Below are 14712 nucleotides of genomic sequence, written 5' to 3'. Positions count from 1 at the left end.
ATTTGCTGTAGTCTTATCTAGTCTGTACTCTAAAACGTTTGACCCATTATCTTATAACTTAATTAAATGTATCTGATATATGGAGTAAAATTGGGAAAATATTAATGATTTGAGGAACTTTTGAAAGTAATGTATTAGTATGTTGGGAAAGGGGAATGGTATAAGTCACATGCAGTTAGTAAAAAACTAGAGAGAGGGTACGCATACAAAAAATACAGACATATGTACAATCCACATCACGATCTGATTTCACTCTTGATGTTTACACAATAGGTGCAATTACTACTCAACTCATGTGTAGTCATTGCTTTGATTTTGGGAACACAAAAGGGTAGTTTGTGTGTTCTCCGTGTTACAGGCATGTCTTAGCAGCAGTTCAGGCCACTATTATCTTGCTGGTTTGCTAACCACACACTGAGACCATCTTCTAGTGATGATATGCTGATGTTTCAGTCATTCTACCGCAGTCAGGACCATTGGTGTTATCTCTGGATTTAGAGTACAGGTACTGAAATGTGGTAAACCATGTGGGCAGAGTGTTTTACTGCATTGCCATGCGGTGTGTTGGCACCAGCTTTGGCAGGTGAATATCGATCGCAGTATTTCCGAGATGCCCTCATAACTCCATGTTAGCAGATTTACATCACTGTCCAATGCGGCAGAGAGAAATCAGTCATCCACTAGAAAAGCGAAGGTTTATCCACCAAAGAGACTTATTTGGCCATCAGAAGAGTCGAATGGAGAAAGAACTCTAGCAGAAAATCTTAAAATGCTCGTCACTACCGGCTGAATTTGAACTTGGATCAGTGGTCATCTGAAAGAGAGGCCACTTGAAGTTGTCCATATATCTGGCCTCCTTAACATGCAAGTTCTGGACCGCATAATCACCATTCCCTGAGAGTCTGTCGCTCTTTACGATGCAGTCTTTCACAGAGGTAATTTCACTGGAAATAGGGGCAGAGAGGCCATTTATGATTTAGCATTAGTGGCTGAATTACCTTTGAACATTAGATTAAAGGAAAAGAATTTCGAGCTGAAGGAGTTAATGCCGGTGGCATATCTACTACATTTAACTCTAAATAGGGCAGATATGTTGACGGAGGCACAAATAGTGTATCTGTTAGTTCCATGGTGGATTCTACTTTAATGCCCTCCTCTAAATCCGGCCCTGTACCACAGAAATGGAAGACATTTACAGTATTTCGCTTATCACACATTTATTCCAACACTGTAGGACTAATTGAGCCTGTGAGTGCACCTTGTTTGTAAACAGTCTTGTTTCTCCCAGAACAGTGAGAGTGCGGAGATATGAGCTATTAAGAACAAAGGCAACATACCTCCCCAAGTCAGGACATGGAGTTTCCGTATCCGGATATATAGAAAAAGAAAAGTCGACAAAGAGATCTGGGAAATGGTGTTGGCCAAAGCGGACCCCCTGAAAGTGAAAAACAGAAATCAATTTCACTTTTTTTCAATGAAGAAAGTTTCTCTTGCTCTGCATACCCCGTTCAATAAAGATCTGGAGACCAGTTCCACGACAACCGATTAATATAAACCACTTCAGCACTATCAATCACCCTTCTTCTAACCCTGGGCGGACAACGACGCTACACTTGCGAAGTTTGCATAGTTTGTGCTACTTCACGCTACGCGAATTGCACGTAGCACAGTGCAAATTCATGTAGCGTTGCGTGGTTGGCATTTTTGGCTCACTCATGGTCCTCAAAGTCAAGTTGGCGACCGTGAGCGAGCAAAATGGCATCCCGGCGAGACTTTTTCCTCGTTCGCGATCAGCAACATCGCTTTGCCGATCGCGAGCGTGGAAAATAAACCTCCCGGCGAGATTCTCAACGCGGGGAGGTCAGGTTTCTCATTGCGAGTGGCCGCGTATGCTCGCGACCGCACGCGATGAGAAACTACCAGTCCGCGTTGAGAAAGCTGCCACTCGAGTAATAATCTACTCGAGCGGCAGAAAACGACAGCTCGCACTGTGCAAGATGCCGTTTTCAATGATTGCACAGTGCAGACAAGCATCCGGCACTGTGCAATTATCACGAACAGCGCACTACGCAGTTTGCGTAGTGCTACGCGTATCTCGCGAAGTGCACTTCGCGTAGCTACGCATAGAGCTACTACGCGAACTATGCCCAGGGTTACCTTCTTCCCGTCACTACTCTACACCAAAAGCATTGCGACCCAGGAGAGAATAAGATCACATCTTCGTTCACATAAGTTTGACACAACAATGCCTCACACACTACAGTTCAACACCTTCAACCAAGCACTCCCCCTCGGTCTAGCGCATCGGTACCTCATCACTGGTAAGAAGCACTATACAAACGTGATGAATGACAAGACTATACAATTAGGTGAACTACAAAGTATATACATGCCATTCAATCAACAATTCATAATTAATTTAATTTGAGCATTTTATCATCAAACTAGGTAAATGATGTAAAAATTCCAAATATAAAATACATCTAAAACCATGAGTTAGCCAGAGGCTCCTCGCATACCTCCCACGCCTAGGAGCGAGGTAGAATCAAGGGGACTTGTCAGACAGCTCCAGGAGTGAATAAAACAATTCACGACTGCAAATTACGCATCTCACCTAGGAGAGGTAAAGAAACTTCTATAGCAAATTGTAGACGAACTGCCTTCATCGAGCTGGACGAAGGAGAGCGCTCTGCAGTGGCATTCATGGGCCTCTCTGCAGCCTGGGACACTGCCACCCGGCCCGCGATATCTCACTGTGATATCTTACTGAAGCAGCCGTCAATGGGCAGGGATCTCAGGCAGTACTGTAGAGTGTATCTGATCATTCTGCAAAACTGAAGCCAAAAAAGCTCAATTCGATGTTACCAAATCCTCCAGAATAAAGGATGAGTGTGCCACAGGCACTAGAGCATTTGTGTAATGCATCTATATAGTGTATGTATATCTGTATATGTGTCTTTTTTCCAAAAGATGTTTTTTCCTTCTGTTCTTCTTGGATGGGTTCAGAGGTATTATGTTCACCCTGCTACCTTCCACCCTACCTGTCTAAAGTCAGCCTTTCTACACAGTTGACCATATCAGACTGGATATCTCCTCCCATCCTCTTTGCCACCTAATCTGGAGTGTACAGAAACCCACCCTCAACATCACTTGCTATATGGGGGCGTGGCCTGCTGCCTAAGATGGCAGACGCATAAGCAACGAGCTCCGGGCCAGGCTGTTCAAATTAAGCAATTAATTCTGACCCTCGCAAAAGCTGTGCTCCTGGAGAAGCTGCGAATCGTGTCGGACCATGACAGGATAGTTCTGGTGGATTTTTGCAGACCGGCGGAGCTTTGTGTCCTGCCTAGCGACCGTGACAACGATCGGCGGCGACCCGGGCTTACAGGCTGGCAGCGGCTTCCAGCCGCAGCGTAATCTCCTGAAGTCAACCTGCCTATGCTGCACCTATGGGGGGCCTGCCCTGCCAAGCGAGGCCCAGACTTGGGCCTAGTCGTACACACCCAGCTCGAATGAACGGAGGACTAAGGCTTTACTGCTGCCAGCTGCGCAACACTCGGTGAGGTGTACGACTCTTTCCCCCCGCCCCACGTCATAAGGAGGCTGATTGGCAGTGACAGTCATCAGGGCTAGGAAAGCGCCTCGGAAGTGGAGCTAAGCAGTGCAAGCAAACCTGAACGTCCTTTCCCTACCCTTCCACTGGACAGAGCAGAGGAAGTGCCCGATAGCAGTGCAGAACACCCCTTGGGCCCTGATCACACGGAGGGCCTGCTGTGGTACACCTAGTAAATTACCACCACCTTGCCTGGTTCGAGGGCACTTACCACAGCGCGGGCTGGGCCTGGGGGGGCATGTGGTAGATGAATGAGGGCCCCCCTAATGCACTTCTATAGTGATTGTGTGTCACTGGAACACGCTGTGAAGTGGCAGATGATGTGTTGGGGATACCGGCTGGTCTGGATGCTCATTCTCCCTCATTGGAGGGTAATTTCTCGTTCTGTCTGCATTGCCTGCAGTCATGTCCCGATGTTGCCAGACCCTGGGTCATGAGAATCAGGTGTGACATACTGAGCCGGCCATGCACATAGGCACTGGAGTACCTGTCTCCGATCGGTGTGCCACGATCAGTTTACTACACACTAACAAGCACGGCTACTACTCTGGGACTACCAGGTCTTCCCCTATATTTGGTGCGACCGATGGAATAGGATGCCCGGTGGTGGTGGTTTTTAGTACTCCCTGCGGCGTCTGACTGGTCTCCCTGGCCTGTTGAGGGCATGGTCAGGGGAAAATCGCAGAACACCTTGAGGACCGGCAGAGGAGGCTCTCATTCCCTATCCTTGGAGTCCTCGTCCAGTGGCTCTCGGCAGATGGTGCCTGGGACATCGTCCGCTCCTCCTGTGGACAAATTGGACATGATCTTACAGGAAATTCGAGACTCCCGCACGGCTAATGAAAGACAGTTGGGCACAATCTCCGTGGAACTGAACCTACTCAAAGATGACCACCGAAAATTGTCCGATAAAGTCAAGAACTCGGAACAGCTACTTGATATGTTGGGGCCGTAAGTAGCAGAGCCAATCCCTGCAAGCCTGAGCTGATGATGCAGAGGGACGGGCGAGGTGCAACAACCTCCTTATAGTGGGTTTGCCAAAGGGGACAGAAGGATCCAACCCAACAATCTACATTGAGGACTGGCTGAGGTCGGTGGTAGCCTCAACAGTCTTATCCCCACACTTTACCGTGGAACGCACCCACAGAGTGCCCATGCGCCGACCCATACACGGGTCGAACCCACATCCAATGTTGGCAAGAATATTGAATTATAGGGATCGGGACCGGTATAAAGATAGAATACCGACGGGAAAATATCGACTAGCATTAATATCGTGGTAAGAATATCGACTGTGAAAAATATCGTAATAGAAAATATCTTTTTAAAAAATATCGTTTCGTGAGAATGACAAAAATATCGTCAGAAAAAAATATCGATGAACAGAATATCGTTGAACAAAATGTCGTTTCATATAATATCGACAGAAAAATATAAGTTGTTATAAAATTGATAAAAAAATATGTATTATGTTTTTAAAAAACTTACAAAACTCCTACTAGTAATAATATGTGTTAAAAAATATTTTCTACAAAAGAATTGTTAAAATTTTAGTAGCGGGTTATTGGTATTATAGGGGATAAGGGTGGGTAGTAATTTAAAATTAGGTTTTTAAAAAATTTATAAAATATAAACAAATTAGAAAATATTTAAGAAATCCAAATTTTAATTTGAAATTTCGAATTCTTCACGAAATTAAATTTGTAATTAAATTTTATAATTTCAAATAAAAATTTTAGGAGCGGGTTTTTGGTATTATAGGGGATTAGGGTGGGTAGTAATTTAAAAATGTAGTGTTTAAAAATTGTATAAAATATTAATAAATTAGAAATTTATAATGAAATCAAATTTTAACCTCGAAATTTAAAATTTTACACGAAATTTATTTTTTAATATTAATAAAAAATATTACATTAATATTGAAGAAGCGTTATTTTGGTATTATAGGGGAATAGGGTCTAAAAAATAATTTAGATAGAAAAATTTATATTGTTTACTAACCTGCACATTTCCTGACTTATGTTGGATTGGAGTTAGAATAGTAAATTATTATAAAATATAAACAAATTAGAAAATAATTAAGAAATTTAAAATTTAATTTTAAATTTCTAATTGTTTACGAATTTAAATTTGTAATTAAATTTAAAAATTTCAAATAAAAATTTTAGGAGCGGGTTTTTGGTATTATAGGGGATTAGGGTGGGTAGTAATTTAAAAATGTAGTCTTTAAAAATTGTATAAAATATTAATAAATTAGAAATGTATCATGAAATCAAAATTTAACATCGAAATTAAAATTTTTACACAAAATTTATTTTTTAATATTAATAAAAAATATTAAATTAATATTGAAGAAGCGTTATTTTGGTATTATAGGGGAATAGGGTCTAAAAAATAATTTAGATAGAAAAATTTCTTTTGTTTACTAACCTGCACATTTCCTGACTTATGTTGGATTGGAGTTAGAATAGTAATTTATTATAGTTTACTATCCAGCACTTTCCCTGAGTTATGTTATGTTTGGAGTTAGAATAGTAATTTATTATGGTTTACTATCCAGCACTTTCCCTGACTTATGTTGGATTGGAGTTAGAATAGTAATTTATTATGGTTTACTATCCAGCACTTTCCCTGACTTATGTTGGATTGGAGTTAGAATAGTAATTTATTATGGTTTACTATCCAGCACTTTCCCTGAGTTATGTTATGTTTGGAGTTAGACTAGTAATTTATTATGGTTTACTATCCAGCACTTTCCCTGACTTATGTTGGATTGGAGTTAGAATAGTAATTTGTTATGGTTTACTATCCAGCACTTTCCCTGAGTTATGTTATGTTTGGAGTTAGAATAGTAATTTATTATGGTTTACTATCCAGCAGTTTCCATGACTTATGTTGGATTGGAGTTAGAATAGTCATTTATTATGGTTTACTATCCAGCACTCTCCCTGACTTATGTTATGGTTTACTATCCAGCACTTTCCCTGACTTATGTTATGTTTGGAGTTAGAATAGTAATTTATTATGGTTTACTATCCAGCACTTTCCCTGACTTATGTTGGATTGGAGTTAGAATAGTAATTTGTTATGGTTTACTATCCAGCACTTTCCCTGAGTTATGTTATGTTTGGAGTTAGAATAGTAATTTATTATGGTTTACTATCCAGCACTTTCCCTGACTTATGTTGGATTGGAGTTAGAATAGTAATTTATTATGGTTTACTATCCAGCACTTTCCCTGACTTATGTTGGATTGGAGTTAGAATAGTAATTTATTATGGTTTACTATCCAGCACTTTCCCTGACTTATGTTATGTTTGGAGTTAGAATAGTAATTTATTATGGTTTACTATCCAGCACTTTCCCTGACTTATGTTGGATTGGAGTTAGAATAGTAATTTATTATAGTTTACTATCCAGAACTTTTCCTGACTTATGTTGGATTGGAGTTAGATTAGTAATTTATTATGGTTTACTATCCAGCACTTTCCCTGAGTTATGTTATGTTTGGAGTTAGAATAGTAATTTATTATGGTTTACTATCCAGCACTTTCCCTGACTTATGTTGGATTGGAGTTAGAATAGTAATTTATTATGGTTTACTATCCAGAACTTTCCCTGAGTTTGCAATTTATTTTTGATCAAAAGGGTATTTAGTCCTCTGGAACGCGTAGACCCTCGGTTTGAGTCATCACATACTGTAACTACATATTCTGTGGGAAAGTTATGTCAATCCTGGCTGCGACATTCCACCTTAGCATCTGTCAAAGTTCATTTATCGAAGTTACATGACAAAATAGATTTGAATTATTTTGTTAAAGGTCCTGTGGGTGGCAGAACCAAAAGGTGGGCGTATGCTATTTACAACGAAGTGTGGAAATTTTCGCAAATTGAGGCGGCTTCAAGATTGAGAGCTATTGACCAAGCAAACATGGAAAAGGTTTTAGCCGTTATAGATAACAGCATTAGCACTCTCTCTTCCAGAATTTATACATTAGATAATATTGTTTCGTCAGTTGTTGATATTGTGCATGATGATATGTCTGTGTTATATAATGGTCAAAACCAGTTGCGTTCTGTTATGAAGTTTGCATGGACATTGCAGACGTTAAAGGCAGGGAGGGTCCCTTGGGACTATTTGAGCACTACATCGTTATTCATTCCTTTTAACATTACTGATAAGCAGCTATTTATGTCCATGAAAGATGCTACATATTCATTATTACATATTGAAAAATTAGAACCGTTACCTTTCTCTGTGGCGGAAATCAATTCAGTCACGTGGCTTATATACGGGTTGATAACTCTACCGTTCGCACTTCTTAAGTTTACGTCTTGTATGAAACATTATGCTCTGGGTAGATATGAACAGCTGGGCACCGCTTTCATACATGAGGTTTGGTCCCTCCCCTTTACGTATAGATGTACTAGGGACGGAACTGAGGTTTATCTGAAGGGTGAGGAATGTACCACGACACCAGATCATTCCTTGGTATGTAGGCACATTAAATTACACGGTGCATGCAATGTACAAGCCCCGATTTTGGCCTGCGTCCTACGAGGTGTCCCAGTGCCTGTGATTATGCCTTCTTTGACGCTGCTTGCAAACAGTAGTTATTTAATTTTGAATAATGAAGCTTGCTGCGGGATGTTAGTGGGAATCCCATATATAGTAACTGTATCGGAGAGGGTTGTCTGCTGCAATAATGTTCTCTTTTCACCCCCGCACGGGCGGGTGGATGTTTCCATCTGGCCTTCGATTCCAACCTTGAAAGCAGAGTTCCACAAGTTGAGCAGAATAAGAGCTGTATTGTCCCAAAAAGAGGTGTCATTGACTTCCTCTCGTGAAACATTTGTCCTTCACGTTGCTAATACGCGCACTGAGGTACAGGCGGTTTTGAATACTGACCTCCCCCTACATTTCGGAGCTTTGATCCTAACTATTTTCAATGCCTCGTCCACGACCGGCCTGGCTCATTTTTTTAAACTTGTAGGCTCAGGCCTCGTGACCTGTTTCCAAACTATTTTTGGTGTGATTCCGGCATTTTTTCATTCGATTTTCTCGAGCATCTTTGGAGGTGTTCCGCTGCTTCTGGCGCTGGTGGCAGGTGTGCTGCTTTTACTTTTCATACTACGGAATGGCTGCTGTTTCTGTGCCACACGAGCACCTGTCCCGTCTGCATCTTCTTCGTGATAGGATGCTTGACTTTTATGGTACTCTGCCATTGGCGACTTTAAGCCTGGCATATGGATTATCCTTCAGGTATTCCTACTTCACTTGCGTGCAACCTGTATTTCACTGCCTGGATTGTCCCTTTGAATGGCCTCTGGATTTGTGCTTGACCAACACGGTGTCTCCGGTGCCGGATTTCGATCGACTGATGAGGCCCTTAGTGTCTCACGAGTTGGCCTGTTCTGGTGTCCGGATTATGGCTTGTGGTGCGGCGCATGGTATCCTGGGTAATTGGGACATATCAACGGCTGCCTACGACTTCTTGGCTATGAGCTATTTAGAGGAACATTCCGGTTGCCCTCTGATTGTGCTAGAGGCTCCGATGGTTGAAGAACACGTATGTTCCTTTTCTTTAATTAATTGGATGGCTGAGACTTTTAGTGGCCCTGCAAACGATTTTTTGTTGGAAGCAGTTGCCACGTATGCTGCCTATACATTCATGGATTAACTGAACTATCCTCCTTTGCGCCTGTGCTACTGGACAGCAACCTAGCGCAGCATTCATTTTTTTTTTCTAATCATTGTGTTACTTATAGTATTTGGATGATAGTAGTTGTTAATATATGAAGTAAATTGTACATTTACTTAGCAAGTTTAAATAATTTTAGTCAGCTATCTAAGTAGACATGGATAAGGTAGTTAATAAATGTTTTTACATGTAAGTTTCTGGTCGTTGTTGATAAGTTCAACATGTTTTTTTTTCACTCTAAAGAAGAACACTTTTTAATTTAGGGAGTTTATCTACTTTATGCTAAGTTCGAATGAAAAAAGCAATGGGATTTTACTTACTTCAAGTGTAGTATGACGTTTTGTAGTTGTAGTCGTAGGTTTGTATTTTCTTCTCTCAGCAAGGTAACCGTTTTTCTCCAAGTTTGGCCCAAAAATGGTAAATTACGTTAAGTGTATAATTGTTTTTCTATTAGTGAGTTAATTAATGGTAGCTTTTGATTGGTTCAATTAGTGAAATTTCAAAATCATTGGTCGAGAACGTTATTTTGAATTAGAAAACCGTTAAATAATTATATGTGTGAATAGTTTTGTAAAGTAAAATAGTTTAAAAAAGTGTGTAAAATAAAAGAATAGTGCATATCGAGTTGGTAATAAAAAGACAATATTTTTTGTATATTTCTATAAGCAGATAGGTCGTCGATGTTAGTGTAGTCGATATATATGTCTAAGGTCATGTTATTTAAAATAAAGTCGATCATGTAGTAGTCGATATTTATGTTGTCGATATTAGTGTGAACGATATTAGGGTTGTCGATAAAAAAAAAATCGATATTTGTGTGAATCCTTGTTTAAGTATAGGATGACGATATTAATGTAAGCGATATTTTAGTGACGATATTTATTTCTGACGATATTTATGTTAACGATATTCCATCATGGAACCATCGGGACCACGTGTTACAGGCTGCAAGGGACCATGGCCCGTTACAGGTTGAGAATGCAGAGTTTCTATATTTCCGGACTACACATTGGCAGTTCAACAGAAGCGCTTTTTCTTTATGGACGTCAAGGCCAGAGTTTGGGCAGCGGGATTGACATTTGTATTACTTTTCCCGGCTAAGCTCAAGATTAACCATAACCAGCATTCAATGTTCTTTGAATGGCTAGACTGGCATTTCCCCGACGTGGTAACGGAAAGGCTCCTGGACTCCACGCAACCGTACCCTCGACGAGTCCCCTGTCCTCACAGTAAGGGCATGATCATGCAAAACACAGAAACCTTTTCTCAGCCTCAACAGCAGGTACTAGCGGGCAGACAAGAGGCCCTTCGCACTGCTGACACTTTGCGTGTTCCAAGGCCGTCAATTAGTACCAGCCCTTCCGTTGAAGCACGCACGGACTCTGAGTTTGAGGGTAGTGTGGCATTGTTCCCATCTGAATCTACACAGCATAGCAATGACCCGTTGGGATGAACTCGTAAAGTATTGCACAGAACACTGTTGTTTAATACACATATCCACTTTCATATCTGAACTATGTTGCACATTGATGAATACCTAAGCGGCCTCTATTACGAAATGTTTAAAGCTTTACTACTATGCGTCCATGTAGGGGGTCTTGAACGGGAAGTATGTCGGCCTGGCCCGGCCTAAGCATGTACCTGTCTAGTATCTTCAGAAGCTAGGGTACTGAGCACCCTGCTTGCCCCACAAGCGAAAGCCAGAGTTTCTAGTGTAACATGTTAATTTTGTTATGCACAGTTTGGTCTAGCGAAGGTCAATCGTTGGACCCAGTATTGGGCTTTGTTTGTATTGTTTTGATTCTTGCCGCATATTTTGATGGTGATCTCCGGAGATTGGGGGGGGGTGGGGGTGGAGGGGGATGGGTAATTTTTCTGTTTGCGGCCTGGAGATGTCGGTCGCTAAATTGTATACTGTCATATCCTGGAATGTTAGGGAGATGGGGTCAGTCCCAAAGAGACATAGAATAGTTGCCCAACTTCATCGTCGCATGGCCCGAATAGCATGTCTTCAAGAGACACATCTTATGCCGACTGAATCGAGTAAATTCCAGAGGAGGTGGAGAGGTCAATTTTATGTAACTGCATACTCCGCCTTTTCTAGAGGGGCTGCAATATGGGTACAGGCGGAAATCCCCTTTGCTCTAACTGAGTCTTGAATTGATGACCACATATGTTTGGGTTCGGGGGACACTGGATGGTAAGCAGGTAGTGCTGGGCTCTATTTATTCTCCAAATATTGACCAGGAAGAATTTTCATAACGATTATCTCAGGCACTTTCCGAATGAGTACAGTACCCTTGGTTGTTGGGAGGGGATTTTGATGCGGTATTTGATGTTTATTGGGACCGTTTGCATCCCTCTTGCCAAATACTGCTGCAGTGACTCAGGCCGCTGCGCTAACTCGCTGGGCACACAGGTGGAATCTTTTAGATGTTTGGTGATCCCAACATATGGACATGCGGGAATACTTCTTCTCCCACCCGCATAACCTACACACCCGATTAGATCATTTTCTGTGTACGCCGGACCACTCTTCTGCTGTTCATCAGAGCACTTTCTTAGGAAAAACCATCTCTGACCACTGCCCTATAGAGCTGACAATACATTAGGGACGTGTCCCTACGCCCATAGCCACGTGGCGATTACAACCTTTGACGTTGGAAGACCAGGTGTATCGTGCCAAATTAGCCGACACCATTACAAGATACTTTGCGGACAATGAGGGCACGGCCATGACCAGATCAATTGAGTGGGAGGCCTTTAAGATAACAATAAGGGGAGTCTCTAGGGGTCACTTAGTTGGGGTCAGAAGAGAGGTGACGAGGGTCTTGAGTGACTTAAAAGATAAATTACAGGCCTTAGAAACAGCAGCCCAAGCAGAGGAGACGGAGGTGGAGCACTTGCAGGATGTTAGAAACAAGCATGCTGAACTATTGGAACGATTACGAACCATTGACTTCCAGGCTTACACATTGCGTACACATGCCAAAGCAGAGAGAGCTGGTACGCTACTGGCGCGATTGATTGCACCCAAATTGACTCTTAATCCTACTCTTGCAATATACAATGCACTCCATATACTGGTTACCTCTCAAGTTGATATAAATAGGTCCTTTCAAGAACATTATACAGCTCTTTACAGGGCTCCTCCCCTCGATATCTCCAATGAGAATACGAAATTTATGGAGGGAATCACTCTTTCTACAGTTCCGGACTCGACCGCCAAGCTATTAGCGGCTCCAATTACCATTGCAGAAATCCGTGTTGTGATAAAAGCGTTAGCACAAAACAAGACCCTGGAATCGAATGTCCTGCCTATTGAATTTTACTCTGCCTACGTGGAAGTATTGGCCCTGAAGCTGTTACAACTATATGTCACTTCGCTCACGGAAGGCACACTGCCCCTTACCACCAGAGAAGCAATAGTTACCTCTCTGTTGAAACCTGTTTAGGCCCCCTCGGACATAACATCTTATCGACCTTTGTCGATACTCAACAAAGAATATAAAATCCGAAGTAAAATTCTGGTGACTAGATTACTTCCCCTGTTGCCGAACTTGGTACATGCGGACCAATGTGGTTTAATTCCCAAGCATAGCACATCTCTTAATATCTGTCGGTTGCATGCTCTAATGCATGCCGCGACAGAGGCACTACCACTGGCAGGATGCTTGTCTCTAGATATACGGCAAGCATTCGACACACTGAGTTGGTCCTACATGCTCACAGTCCTCACAAAGTTTGGAATACCCCCTGAATATTGTAAATGGATTAAATTGTTGTATACGAATCCTACGGCCCATGCCAAGACAGGGGCGACTATTTAACCTACATATCATATTAAACGTGGAACTCGCCAGGGATGCCCCTTGTCACCCCTAGTATTTGTGCTGGTGCTGGAGCCCCTGGCGCAACAGCTGCATAATACCATGTCCCCCTTTGGCATCCCACTACAAGCAGTAACTCATTCAGTCTCACTTTATGCAGACGACATGCTGCTGTATTTTAAGGATCTTGGCATGGATATGCACCCCATAGCTTCGGTAATCTCGCACTTCGGTGACATATCCGGCCTCCACCTTAATGCTATGAAATCAGTGGGGTACTCCTTTTCTGACACATACGAGGGGACTCACCTGCAGTTTGGCAACTTACAATTCAGGGTAGAACCCATTACATTTAAATACCTTGGGATACAAATGTATAGATCCTCGACTGATACCATCGATGGGAATATCGTGAGAACTATAAATTCACCCCGTTCCCAAGTGGCTTTTTGGAACACCTTGCCACTGACACTAGCGGGCCACTTAGCAGTCTCCAAGATGGTTATGTTACCCAGACTCTTGTACCACTTCATGAATATTCCTGTGGCCGTGCCTGCCTGGATATTTTGGGCACTAGACACCTTGCTTACAGCACTATTGTGGGGAAAGGGTAGACAAAGACTAGCCCTGTCTAAGATGCAACTTCCACCCACTTCTGGCAGAATGGGAGCGCCTGACTTTAAAGCCTATTGCATTGTTGGCCAGCTACAATGGTTAGCGTACTGGTTGGCAGGCCGTAACTTATTTGAAGTGGGTTCTACCCCTGCGCGTTTACGGAATGGGACACTACATACACCGCTGTGTCCTGGGCCAACAGGGTACGTGACCCCCCCTATCTCTTATATATTTCATTACACTACTGGAAGCTAGCTCTAAAATATACGAAAGTACAAAATCCAATATCCCCCTTTATGGCTTGCCCACCCGCTGAGGCGTTCTGTCCACTGTTCGGGTGCGGGACTGGATACAGGCGGGGACGACCACTGTAGGCGACCTATTTTTGGATGGGACTTTAATGCTCCATGGGGAGTTCGTGCAAACTAATGCAGTGCCGGACACCATGTTCCTCATGCATGCATCGGTCTCACAATATGTCAGACAGTACTGGCTACTAGACCAGAGGGAACCCCTACGTTTCACTTACTTCAGTCCTTGCATGTGAGGGGTGGAGCGCCACCTGGTTCGCTGGCTATATCGAGGGCTACGAGAGCACTTACAGATTTCACTTGCACCGCTCCGACAGAGATGGGAAGGAGCCCTAACGAGAGAATTATCAGATAGGGAATGGACCTCTGCACTAGAACATCCCCAGCGGGGTCTTGGAACTTCTGCCTGAAGACAATACAATTATTAATATTCCACAGGGCCTACCTTACACCGTTGGAAATTCAGAAGATGTATCCAACGGCATCCGCTCTATGCCCCAGATGTTCCCACCAACCCATTGATTTTACTCACATGTTATGGTAATGTACTGCATTTGGGAGGTTCTGGACGGAGGTCATTCAGGGATTATCCCAATTTACGGAGTGTTCCCCATGGGAGACAATGGAGGTATAGTTGCTGA

At 42.6% G+C, this 14712-nt stretch overlaps 1 protein-coding gene across 1 annotated transcript in view; it reads right to left on the bottom strand.

The window, feature by feature from the left end:
- The window catches only part of LOC146858424 (multidrug and toxin extrusion protein 1-like), a 332280-nt gene that overhangs the window by 174549 nt on the left and 143019 nt on the right, over window positions 1-14712 (bottom strand). Inside the window, exon 9 of the mRNA XM_085646918.1 lies at window positions 1338-1435. Within this exon, the coding sequence (XP_085503044.1) occupies window positions 1338-1435 (98 nt within the window). The remainder of the gene's footprint in view (window positions 1-1337; window positions 1436-14712) is intronic.

The sequence above is a fragment of the Triturus cristatus genome, chromosome 3_2 (assembly GCF_964204655.1).
Source record: "Triturus cristatus chromosome 3_2, aTriCri1.1, whole genome shotgun sequence".
Lineage (NCBI taxonomy): Eukaryota > Metazoa > Chordata > Amphibia > Caudata > Salamandridae > Triturus > Triturus cristatus.
The sequence above is the reverse complement of the archived record's forward strand: the minus strand, read 5'-3'. Positions and strand labels throughout refer to the sequence as shown.